At 66.8% G+C, this 12,077-nt stretch overlaps 3 protein-coding genes across 3 annotated transcripts in view; all 3 read right to left on the reverse strand.

Moving 5' to 3' along the window:
- SLC34A3 (solute carrier family 34 member 3) overlaps positions 1–3,248 on the reverse strand; it is a 5,135-nt gene extending 1,887 nt beyond the window's left edge. The window contains exons 1-10 of the mRNA XM_023725481.1: positions 3,164–3,248; positions 2,802–2,891; positions 2,297–2,425; positions 2,077–2,220; positions 1,882–1,993; positions 1,608–1,803; positions 698–787; positions 481–559; positions 243–410; positions 18–134 (exon numbers count right to left, since the gene is read on the reverse strand). Of these exons, the coding sequence (XP_023581249.1) occupies positions 18–134; positions 243–410; positions 481–559; positions 698–787; positions 1,608–1,803; positions 1,882–1,993; positions 2,077–2,220; positions 2,297–2,425; positions 2,802–2,891; positions 3,164–3,248 (1,210 nt within the window). The remainder of the gene's footprint in view (positions 1–17; positions 135–242; positions 411–480; positions 560–697; positions 788–1,607; positions 1,804–1,881; positions 1,994–2,076; positions 2,221–2,296; positions 2,426–2,801; positions 2,892–3,163) is intronic.
- A 2,224-nt stretch (positions 3,249–5,472) lies between these two features.
- RNF224 (ring finger protein 224) lies at positions 5,473–5,961 on the reverse strand. The gene has a single exon (XM_004390699.1). It carries the CDS (start codon positions 5,959–5,961, stop codon positions 5,473–5,475), a length of 489 nt encoding a protein of 162 aa, XP_004390756.1.
- Positions 5,962–8,581: 2,620 nt separating this feature from the next.
- CYSRT1 (cysteine rich tail 1) lies at positions 8,582–9,439 on the reverse strand. Its single transcript, XM_004390674.2, has 2 exons — positions 9,427–9,439; positions 8,582–9,074 (listed from the first exon to the last, which is right to left on the reverse strand). The coding sequence occupies exon 2, from the start codon at positions 9,029–9,031 to the stop codon at positions 8,582–8,584; it is 450 nt and encodes a 149-aa protein (XP_004390731.1). The 5' UTR covers positions 9,032–9,074; positions 9,427–9,439.
- Positions 9,440–12,077: the final 2,638 nt, after the last annotated feature.

Below are 12,077 nucleotides of genomic sequence, written 5' to 3' on the forward strand. Positions count from 1 at the left end.
CCTGCCCCCATGCTCACCCATCAGCGGCACAATGGCTGCCGTGAAGACACTGCTGCTCTGGACCACGAAGGTCAGGCCAGCGCCCACCAGGATGGCCAGGTAGCCACTGAGCCAGCCAAACGGGAAGGGGACGTCTGGTGGGGGAAGCCGGGTCACCCCCAGCCCAGCAGCTCCCGTGCCCGCCTCCGCGCTCGCACCCACCCGCCCCACGTGTCTGGCGGTACCCTCCCAACTGCCCGCACCCGCGTTGATGATGGTCCTCACAGCTTGGGCGATGCGGCCGCGCAGCACGGAGTTGAGCAGCTTCACGATGAGGACCAGGCAGGTGCAGAGCACGAGCAGGGAGGCGGCCAGCAGGATGAGGCCCACGGCCAGGTCCGTGAGCGCCGTGCCCGAAAACAGGTGGTGGCCTGGGCAGGGCAGCGGGCAGTCAGTGGGGACTCGGGCCAGAGCGGGGCGGGGGCGGGGTGGGGGGCTCACAAGGCAGCTTGTCCTCGGGGGCTGTGCTGTTCCTCTCGAGGCATCTGGCAGCTCCGCAGGCGCTGCTGTTCCCCTTGGTCTGGGGAGGCAGGGCCAGCTCAGGCTTGGGGGGCAGGTGAGAGATCAGAGGGCTCAAGGGTCAGAGCAGGTGGGGCTGATGACTGAGCAGGTCAGAAGTCAGGGCTCGTATCAGGGGTTGGGGTCGAAAGCACCTCACCGTCTGTGCCCTGGTTCCACACCATCGCTTAATGAGGCTGCTGTGGTTGGCTTTGTCCGTGGCGCCGCCTGTGATCAGGTCAGTGTCCAGCTGGGAGGCAGAGGGGTGGGGACCGTGTGCTGGACTCCCAGGCCTCTCGTGGGGCTTGCATGCCCTTAGGGGCCAGCCCAGCCCACCTCTGCCCAGCCCAGCCCTGCCTAGCCCATCTGCCCAGCCCACCTCTGCCCAGCCCACCTCTACCCAGCCCACCTGCCCAGCCCACCTGCCCAGCCCACCTCTGCCCAGCCCATCTGCCCAGCCCATCCCTGCCCAGCCCACCTCTGCCCAGCCCACCTGCCCAGCCCATCTGCCCAGCCCATCCCTGCCCAACCCACCTCTGCCCAGCAGCTGCCCAGCCCATCCCTGCCCAGCCCACCTTTACCCAGCCTATCCCTGCCCAGCCCACCTCTGCCCAGCCCATCTCTGCCCAGCCCACCTCTGCCCAGCCCACCTCTACCCAGCCCATCTGCTCAGCCAACCCCTGCCCAGCCCACCTGCCCAGCCCACCTCTGCCCAGCCCACCTCTACACAGCCCATCCTTGCCCAGCCCACCTGCCCAGCCCACCTCTGCCCAGCCCAATTCCTGTCCAGCCCATCCCTACCCAGCCCACCTCTGCCCAGCCCACCTCTACCCAGCCCATCCTTGCCCAGCCCACCTGCCCAGCCCACCTGCCCAGCCCATCCCTGCCCAACCCATCCCTGCCCAGCCCATCTGCCCAGCCCTGCCCTCTTCCCCAACCCAATTCAAGACCCAGGTCTTCCCTTCCCCTGTCCCCGCCAGACTAAGGCCTGGTCCCGTCTGTCCCCTCCAACCCAGGCAAGGGCCTGGGTCTCCACCTCCTCCCCTCTCCTCCAGCAGCAGTGTCCTCACCTGAACGATGAGGTGTGTGATCGGCTTCGTCAGCACCTTGAGGATGTCGGGTGCACGCGCCCCGGGCTGCAGGCTGGTGGCACCCAGGGCCAGCGCGCTGAGCCTCTCCAGCACAGCCGCTGCACTCTCCAGGGGCAGCAGGATCAGCGCTGTGAGCCAGTTGAAGATGCCATGCACGGCTGAGCCGCCAAAGGCCCTGCAGGCACACGGCAAAGGGCGTGGTGAGGGGCCCCACCCATGGCCCCCCGGGCTGCCCTGCTGCGCCCCCACTCACCTGCGGAACTCATCCCGGTCCCCGGACTGTGCCATCGAGACCAAGGTGCTGGTGATGGACGTGCCCACGTTGACGCCCATGATGATGGGCACCGACACCTGGATGGTCAGCACTGTGGGGGTGCCCGCCGCATCAGCCCCGCGTCCCACCTGCCCGCCCTGCACCCTGTGCCCTGTCAGGACTGGGGGCACTCACGCTTGGAGGCCACCATGGTGACCACGATGGAGGAGGACGTGCTGGAGCTCTGTACCAGGACCGTGACCAGCACGCCGATGACCAGGCCAGCCACAGGGTTGGCCAGCACCAGGCTGTCCTTGAAGATGTCTCCGGCCACTCTGCCTGCGCCCCGGAGAGAGGAGCATTGAGGCTGCAAGGACGGGCTCTGCCCCCCACCCCGCCCTGGCCAGTCACTCACTGCCCAGCAGCTGGAAGGCAGAGCCGAGGATGTCCAGGGAGCAGATGAAGAGGTAGAGGTTGCCCAGGAGGCCACAGGCCTTGAGGAAGCCGACGACCAGCCAGCACACCCTGCCGGTCATGCTGAGCTCTGAGGGCACAGGGCACGGCTGTCCTCAGCCAGTCGGCCCGCCAGCACCCCCAGGCCCCTCCTTCTCTGTTCCCCAGGGAACCGGCACAGTTCCCCTTCTCTGTCCCCCAGCAAGGACCTACATCCCCTCTGCTGTCCCCAGGGCCAGGGTCTGGGTCCCCTGCCATGTCACCCAGGGCAGGGTCTGAGTCCCCTCCTCCGCTTTCCCTCTGCAGAATGGCCCAGCGAGCAGCCCCCGGGCCTCCCGGAAGCCGCCTGCAGGACAGGGAGAGCCCAAGAGGCCCAGCTGCGAGGGGTCGCTCTGCTGTATGTTTCAGAGCCCTCAGACCCTTAGGCCCTCACTGCCCACTTGCCACCCAGGCACCCGCAGACGCACCTCTCCAGGACTGGCCAGTGTCCTTTAGCTGAGGGAGGGCCCAGCGGTCTGTGCCCCCCTCCTCCAGGGCCAGGGCAGAACCAGAGGCCCCTGCAGGGGTGGGAGTCAAGTAAGGCCAGGGACCCTCAGGTGGGGACATAGGGGAGCTGGGCAGAGCAGGAGCTGAGCCTGGAAGAGCTTGGGGTGAGGGCCAGAAACAGAGGTGGGAGGGGGCCTTCTGCTTGTCAGGCCTCGAGGGAGCCGTCAGGAGCCCACGTGGGCTCTAAGGGATGGCTGAGGCCCCTGTCCCCTCCTCGTCCAGGGCATGTCACCAGAGTAGGGGTGGGGGCAAGCTGAGGGCTGGGTGCTGTGGCCCTGAGTACCTGCATTCCCCAGACTCTGGTCCACCAGGTCAACCATGTCCAGAGCAGGGTGGGGGACCTGGCCGCCAGTGAGGGGATTCGACATGGATTTCAGGCAGGGACAGACCCAGGCCCAAGCTCAGATCTGTGGGGGAAGGGGCCATCAGAGACCTCACTCCCTCTGCCCCCACCCTAGCCAAGCAGACACACAGCCACTGCCCTCCCGGCTCCCCTGTGGCCTTTGTGACCCCCCTTCCACCATCCACAGGGGGACGGCTACAGTGACCTCAGGCGGCTGTCGGGCGAGCCCCATCCGGTTTGGGGGGCAGAGTCGAAGGGGCCCTGGCTCCTTCGCTGGTCCCGGCTGGGAGAAGGCCTGGCGAGTGGCTGAGGTCACAGGGTGCTGGGGTGCCGGCCAGAAGCAGCCAGGAGCCGGGGAACCTGGGGACCTTTCCTACCATGTGTCATCAGGGAGGGACACTGCAGATGGTCCCGGCCGAGACCTTGGCATTTGATACCGAACGATGACGTTTCTGCTAGATAGGGACCCCACCCCCAGGGATGGGAACGGGGGCAAGAAGCTTGGGTGCACCCCACCTACCCACCCCAGGGCTCCTCTCCTGGCAGCCTCTGCCCCCTGGCCTGCTGGGGTGGACCCCTGGCTGAGTCCTCCCCCTGGACTCCCTCCCCATGCCCTGGCTCCGGTCCTGGGGGTCCCTCCTCTTACCCTCCCTCCTGCCTGTCCCCAGACCCGTCTCTCGTGCCCTTGGCTCCTGGAGGCTCAGGATGGGGCCTCAGCTCTGGTGCTTGAGGTCACCCTGGCCCTGCCCTCAGTGTCCCTGCCCCTAGACGCGAGTGCCCTACCTGTGTGGGTGGTGAGGGGCACCTGCAGGGAGGCGCGGGATCGACTGCAGGTCAAAGATCCGCTGGGCGCACGCACACACATGACCTGCTGTGTGCTGAGCCCCATTAATGTTTACCCAGGAGCCAGGGCCCCCAGCCTCGTGGAACGTCTCCTAGGGTGGGCATGGAGACAGGCAGGAGGTGGTGCAGGTCTGGGCGGCTGGCCCTTGGTACCTGGACATCCATGTGCCAGCACCTGTGTGGCCCCATCAGACACTCCCCGCCACCTAGGCGAAGGAGTGTGGCCGGCACTACCCATGGCAGGGTGCTTGTGTGTGGCTGGGACCCCTTGGCGAGCAGGCTTTTGGTGCCGAGAGCCACGTGGACCTCAGGGTGGTCCTTCCTGCTGAGGCAGTGGTGGGCGGGAGGACAGCGTCTCGTGTGGCCTGAGGGTCATGCAGAGCTCCCAGAGGCCCTCGAGTGGCCGGCCCTGTTGGGAGCTTGTCTCTGTCTTTGGTCCCAGCCCACTGCCCGCCCCCGCCTGCTCCAGGAAACACCCAGCCCACCCCTTCCCACTGAGCCCTGACCTTCCTGGGTCAGGCCCCTTCCTGTCCCTGGGGCCCTCCTGGGGTGGTCTCTCTCCCACAGGTCTGGTCTCCCTAGAGGGCCTGCCCGTCCAGCACCCTGCTCACTGCCCCCGCTCCCGTGCCTGGGGGACTTTGCCCAGGGGAAGGAGGAGGCTTCTGAGTGTCCTCTCAGCAAATTCTATCTCTCTCCCTGTCCTGCAGCCCGCTGCCCAGGGCGGGACTGGGTGTCCCCTCCAAGTGGCTCCTGAATGACAGCTTCTTCCTGGGTGGGGATGAGATGTCTGGGACTGTGGCTATGGCCCCTCTGCAGCTGGGAGGGAAGCCTCGTTTGGGGCCGGAAAGGGGTCCAGCATGGAATTGGACCAGCCGAGCTGTGAAGCCTCAGGTGGGCGCCGACCTCTCTGAGCCTCACGCTGTCTGCAGCAGTGGCTGTGCGCCTGTCGCCCTGGTTAACAATGAGCTGGGCACCTGCCACGCTCCAAAATGCACGGACACACAGTGGGGCTCAGTGAACATTGTTGAGTAAGCGGACAACGCCGCCTCCCAGGGTGAAGGAGGTGCCCCACCGAACCCCCAGCTCCCACTGAGAGAGGAGGCCTACTGCCACGTGCAGGCTGGTCAGGAACCCCTAGAGCCTTCTGGGAGCTGTCCTCCGAACTGAGACCAGACCTGGGCTTGTGGGGGTCTGAAGGCCGTGTCCCTGCCCTGCACGTACAGCAGTGAGTCTGGGATCTGGGAACCCTGGTTAGCAGCCTCCCATGGAGTCTCACTGTACCGTGAGGCTAGGCTGTGGCCCGGAGGTCCCCGCAACTGGGGCGGCACCAGCGTCCGGGGCGGAGGTTCTGAGGTTGCAAGTGTGCTCCTGACAGCCATTTCCTGGTGGGTGGGAGTGGCCGCAGCTCAGAGCTCCAGGCTGCCCGGGATGTTCCAGCAGAGGCCACAGCAGTCACCACGGCAGCAGCGGCAGCAGCATCTGGGCCTCGGGAAGTGGGGCTGGGGGCCTAAGTCGGGGCAGAGGCCGGCCGGCTGCTGTGTGATGGTGGCGGCACCGCCTTTGAGGGGCCCAGGCAGCCAGGGCTCCCCTCGCGCCAGCTCCCGCTCTGCCTTGACGGCCAGGAAGGCGGCCAGGTCGAGGTCCAGCATGGCCACCCCTCCCCGAGGCGTGGGTGTGCTCTGGCGGCACTGTGGGCAGGGGATCCAGCGCTGCTCGTGGGCTGGCGTGTCCAGCCGCCGCACGCACGCCTGGCAGAAGGTGTGACCGCAGTAGAGGCGGCGCGGCAGGTGCCCGGCCAGGTCATAGGCTGAATAGCAGATGACACAGTCAGTCCTCCAGGTCCTGGTGTCGGCGGCCTCTTCCTCGGGGGCCTGGGGACTCTCAGGCTGCAGCATCCTGGGGCACAGGGGACAGCAGTGGACAGGCTTAGGCTGCAGCCTTCACCAGCCATCTCTACAGCTTTCGGGATGGACGGGGCGATGGCCCAGTCCTCACCCCAGACCCACAGAGCTGCAGTTGCTACCAGGCCTGTGGAGCGAGCAGATGCCGGGGTCTGGGCACAGCCCAGGTTCCTGAGGCCCCAGCTGGGCCAAGTCCTGTCCAGTTGTTGGTCCCCCTGCAGCCCCTCCGGCCCACCCCAGCCCCCACCTACCCCGGCCTGCCTGAGCCCGAGGCCTCTCTTACCTGCACCTTTGCTGCTGGGCTGCTTACGCTGGCCAGTGGGTGGCTGGGGTGGGGGGACGCAGGGTGCCCTGTGGCCCCCTCCCTGGAGCTCGCGTTACCGGCCTGAGAGCGGACGAGGCAGCAGGGAGGCAGGTGGCGAGCTGCGGGCTGTTGTGGGCTCCCCAGTCAGCCACAAAGCGCTGCAACTGGATCCCCCAGCGCATACTCCCCGGTGAGGAGGCGCCAGCCCCCCGCCTGCCACCTCTGCTTCATCTCCTCTGTGCTCAGCCTCAGGCTCTGCTGGCCCCCCACCCTGGCTTTGCTGCCCCCCTGGGCCCACCCAGTCCTCCTAGGCCCCAAATCCTGCTCACCTAGTCCTCCCCAGGACCCATCTCTCTGCCCAGACGGGAAACCTCCCCTCCCAGTGTCCACTCCCAACCTCTGCCCCCACCCCAGGGCCCCACACCACCAGAGCATGCACCCAGGAAAGCGTTCCCGTCTTGGCCTGGTTATCACTGTTTTTCAGCTGGAGTGTTCCCTCCTCCAGGAAGCCTGCCAGGACTCTCAGCCAGCACAGAGCCCTGAAGGCCTGCTCAGCTCAGTCACAGTGTGCCTGGTCACAGGTGTCCGGCGTGTGATATTCTGGTCATTGCCTCCATCGAGCCTGGCTGGTGACCTCTTCCCACCTCCGGCCTGCAGCAGCCCATTACGGCCCCTAGGAGGCGTGCGAGCACCACCTGTCAAAATCCAGAAGGCTCGCACTGTCCGCGGTCTCAAGGGAACCGCCTCAGCACCCCTCTCAGCAGACTCAGACTCCCCACCAGTAGGCACCTCCCCTCCGCCATCCCGCCAGGCCTGGTGGTGCGGGAGGGTGGTCGAGGTGGGGCCGGAAGGGGTCAGGGCAAGTGTCCCCTCATCCCCAGGGCCCCTCACAGCCCAGCTGGGAGCCAAGGGCCAGAGCGGCCCCTCAGGATTCCTGCCTGCCCCCTTGGCTGTCTGCCCTCCTGGACCGGTAGGGCGAGTTTCTGTGGCTGGGCGGGGCAGGGATGGGTAGGGGCCCAGCTGAGAGCTGCCCGAGGCTTGGGGTTCTGCGGGCAAGGACAGGTGGGGGCCCACGGACAGCTGATTGAGGTGTGGGGTCCCCCAGGCAGGGACAGGTGGGGTCCCAGAGGCAGCTGGCTGAGATGTGGGGTCCCCCGGGCAGGGACAGGTGGGGTCCCACTGGTAGCCGGCCAAGGTGCAGAGTCAGGCCCGTGACGTATGATGACACATTTGTCCCACACCCACGACCTCTACATGCCACGCACCCACCTCCCTGCACTGGGTGAGTCATTGGGTACTGAGGGAGGGTCGGCATGCAGACCTGTTTGTCCTGCACGGCCAGCTCAGCCTCGGTTCACCTCCGCGCCATTGCCCCGCCTGGAAGCGCCAGGGCTGCCTCAGCACTGGCCTCATCCCGGCCTCTCAGTCCGCAGCGTGGAGTGTGTGTGCCTGGTTGCGCACATATCCCCCAGAAAGGCATGCTAGGCAGCGGGGGCGGTGAGCTGGACGCACCCACCCCCTCCCAGCCCCTCTCTGCCACCCCTCAATTCTGGTCCCACCACCTCTTCCAGGCAGCCCAGGGCCCAGGCCCCGGAGACAGGACAGCGGCCAGCAGCATGGCTCAGCCACTGCATGGCAGATGTTCAGGAATTAAATGTATCATGGGAAACCAGAAAAACGCCCTGGCTGAGGCTGGGAGGTGACTCACGTGTGGGCAGGGCTGGGTCCTGGGTCCTAAGCTCCCACTCCCCGAAACCTGCCAGTGCCAGCCCCACCCACCACCCTCCTGCCAGCCTGGTCCTCCTTCCAGAGGCCTGTCTTGGGGCTCCCCACCCCAGTTCCACGCATCGCATCCTCCTGCCACCTGACCAGTCTCAGCCTCGGCCCCAGGCAGTGCAGTGCAGCTCAACCCCCCCCACCTCCGACCCCTCCCTGCCTGGTCTCTGGGCAGACCTGAGACCCACACACAAGCCAAACTCTCTGTGTCATGAGGCAGTTACCACCCCGTCCCGGAATGTCCCAGAGGCTGTGAGAGCGTCGTGGAGGCTGTGTGTCGGGGGGCACTCTGCCGCAGTCCAGCCCGGGACCCATCCAGAGGGAGTGGAAGCAGAAAGGAGCAGAGTCCTGGAGACCGAGCACATCCCACTTTATTGTCTGGGCCCGGCTTGAAGAAGGCGGTCAAACGGTGTCCCCGGGCCCAGGGATCCATTTCGAGGGACCCAAGGGGAGCCGTGGCTGCTCCAAATGTCCGCGTGCCGCCTGGGCAGAGGTGTGGGGCCTGCCCTGTGGGCCCTGGGCTGTTCCCGCCGGCTAGGAGACGACGCAGCAGCAGCTGTGGCAGCGGCAAAAGCGAGGGCAGTGGCAGCAGGAGCAGCAGGGGCAGCAGCAGCAGTGGTGGGCGATGTCATCGCCTGGCCCGATGGGCGGCACGCCCGCGTAGGTCAGTCCTGCTGGACGCTGGGCGCTGCCGTAGGGGTTACTGGGGTGTTGCCATGTCTGCTGGCCCTGGATGGGAGCGGCGCCCTTGGCACCCTTAGCTCCCTCGGCCCCCTTGGGGCCTGGGACCTCAGTGGGCTGCAGGAGGCGGGCGGGCTCTGGGGTGCAGGGTCCCACGGGCACAGGCTGTGTTTCGGAGGACAAAGAGGAAGAGGATGAGCAGGGAGCTGTGTCTAGCTGCTTTACCAGGTCAGGCCGCAGGTGAGCTCGGGGGATGCTGATGTGGGTATAGGGGTTCTTGACGACCATCTCATGCGGGTCCATGGCACGGCCTGGCAAGGTGGCTGGCTGGCCACAGGGAGCAGGTCTGGACAAAAAAGACAAAGATGGAGAGGGAGATGGGGTGCCCAACAGCCTACAGCCCAAGATAACGCCCACCCCAGGAAAAGCTGGCTGCTTCTGCCCTGTCCCAGGCCAGCGTCCCGGGGCCACCTTTGCCCTGAGCGAGGAGACGTCCAGTGTGTGTGCAAGACCTGCGTGCCAGGTGGGCTGCGTGTAGGCACGGTGAGGCTAGTGTTTCCAGCTGCCCCCCAGGTGTCTTCCCCTCCCTGGGTGGCAGTGCTGTGGGATGGAGCCGGGAATGGGGTGGTCCTATGGGAGAGCTGGCGGCTGTCTCCGGGCACCCCTGTGCGGGGGCCGGCCGGCTGGCGAAGACCCACCTGCAGTGGTGGTGGTGGCAGCACCAATCGTCTGTCCTCTTGGTCCTCTGGGCTCCAGCTCCCAGTGCCTGTGGGCTGAGCGCCTGGCAGCCGCCTTTTCCCTCCTCACGAGGGCAGGGCCACGGGGCGGGGCTCCAGGATGGGGCTCCTGAGAACCCAAGGCCCCAGCTCCCCTCGTTGTCAGGTAGGTGGCAGCTGCGCCTGGGCTCTGAGGGGCACCACCAGCCCGAGTGACTCAGCCTCCACCCATCCTGGGCATGCCCTGGGCCCCCGACCAGCCTCTTCTCTCCAGGAAGGAGGCACAAGGAGCAGGGGCCACGGCCCCAGCGGGGAAGTGGGACCAGGGCAGGAGCCTCAGAACCCAGATTCTGGGGCCTGCACGCCGCAGGGCTCCCAAGCCTTGGCTCACACCCCTCAGGGCTGCAGTGCCTGTCACTAAAGTGGCGCTGCTGCCCCCACAGAGACCCAGATGGCAGGAGCACAGATGACAGGGAGGGTGCTCCGTGTTTTCAACTGCACACCTTTGCCTATAAAACTTACGTTACAACCGGAGGTGGGGCTTCCTACACAAGTGACATTTCTAGCCCATTTCTGAAATCGCACTTTCTTCTCTGGGTGGTGGGGCTGGGGGGCCACACGCCCCCAGGGGCGGCCTCTTCCTCGGCGCTCTCGCCCCTCCCATCTCGTCCCTGTCACCCCCACCCAGGGCCGCTGAGAGGTGACGGGATGAAAATCCTCGGCTCTGAGCCGGGCTCTGGAAAGCTCTCCCTGGGCCCGGGCCCCGCGCCATAGCCCACTGCGCCCGGAAGCCCCCCAGGAGCGGCAGGGTCAAATCAGACGTGGTCCGGAGGACAAGGTGACCGGGAGGCCTGGGTGGGGCCGGTCAGACCGGTCGCGACACCGGATGTGGGGGGAACTGGGGCTGGTGGGTCACCAAACCTCGGGAACCAAGGACGACGGAGGCCCACTGCGCAGGCGCATTAAGCCACGCCCCGTCCCTGCAGACTCCGCCCCTTGTTGAGAGTTGGAGCGGAGCGCATGCGCACACCAGGCTTAGGGCGGGCAGCGGAAGCTTTATTCCCCAGAAGGCTCCGCGCTCGAGGGTTTCCCAAAAGACCTGGTTTGGGTTCTGCTGGCCTCCGACGGCCCCATATTCGGCGTGGGCAGCCCCACCTGTGAACCGAGGGGGTCGGGAAGGCCCAGACTTGGAGTTGGGGGGCGGGGACTCATCACGATGGGATGGCCTGTGGCGGGGGCCTGGGGCAGGGGCGGGGCTTCGAAGCAAGTGGCGGGGCCTGCGCTCTGGTGGCTGGTGCCTCCTCCCGTGCGCGCCCACGGGGTCCGCGAGTTGGTGGGTCGTTGAGCACACCGGGCGGCGGGGATGTGCTCCCAGCCCTCGCCTGGCCAGGACTGCCTCAGGTGCCCCCGCCATCATGTCAGGGGCCCCCCCTGACGCGCATCTGCACACCTCTCACACCTGCTGGCGCTGAATGGCCGAAGAAACTGAGGCCTAGACACTGATCTGACCCAGAGCAGCAAAGCCAGGCCGGGTAGCCCAGGGATGCACCTCCACTGTGTTTTGCCCACCTAGGCTCCCTCAGCCTCCCTACCTATGCCACGGCCAGTCTGGCCTATACCGACGAGAGAGGACTGTCCAGAGTCAGGCACCCACCCCAGTGCTCGTCGCAGGTGTGCAGCATGCCAACCGGTGGTGGCCGTAGCACGGCAGGGGCAGTCCTCTGGGTCCCCTGCCCTGGAGTTGCCAGCATGCTCTCGGCTCCCCTCCTCACCTAAGGGCTCCCCACAGGCAGAGGGCGTATGCCAGGGAGCAGGAAGCCCCGCCTGACAGGGAAGCAGAGAGGAATGGGGCTCTGAAGGGTGGGGTCCCACCAGCCCACAGCTGTGACACCAGGGCAAGTGCTGACCCGGTGGGATGCCAAGAGGGGTCACCCCACCCTGGGGAGGCGGCTGTCCTCCCTGTGCCTCTTCACCTGCCCGCCGCTGCCTGGCACCTGTCCAGTCGTCTGCCTGACTTTCCATCCACCTGTCTGTCCAGGTATCCTCGGAACCTTCTTTAGCCTCTGCTCCTCAGGCCCTGGCCCCCTCATGACGTGGGCTTGCCACTCCCTGCTCATCTCCCCATCACATCGCCCCCTTGAGCCTTCAGGCCCTGGGCACAGCTAGGGGCATCCCGAGAACCGGACTCGTGGGCGTTGCCAGTGGGGACTGAGCGGAAGGAAAGACCCTGACTCTCTGGCGGGGTGGTGGTGGGGGTGGTGGCGGGGAGTCAAGGCAGAGGAATGTGGCTCGCGCACAGCGCCGACCCCTCGGGCGAGTCCTGGGGGCCCAGCTTTCTTGGGACCCATCTCTGCTCTTGTCCCTCCCCTTCGGCATTGTGAGGCCTACGAGGAGAAAAGCAGGATTTCGCTTCCAGAATGGAGGGTGGGGGTGTGTGTGTGACCAGGCCCCAGGTCAGCGAGGCGGGAATAGGGGAGGGGCGACGCGGGGGTCCCACAGGAGCAGGCTCCAGGCCCGGGCGGACTGAGGGGCGGCCAGGAGGCTGGCTCCGCCCCACGCACCCCGCGCGGGTTCCCAGACGGGTGGTGGCGCTGCGGGCGCTGGCGGGCGCCGCGCGCACTGCGGTGCCCGCG

The sequence above is a fragment of the Trichechus manatus genome, unplaced genomic scaffold (genome assembly GCF_000243295.1).
Source record: "Trichechus manatus latirostris isolate Lorelei unplaced genomic scaffold, TriManLat1.0 scaffold00317, whole genome shotgun sequence".
NCBI lineage: Eukaryota > Metazoa > Chordata > Mammalia > Sirenia > Trichechidae > Trichechus > Trichechus manatus.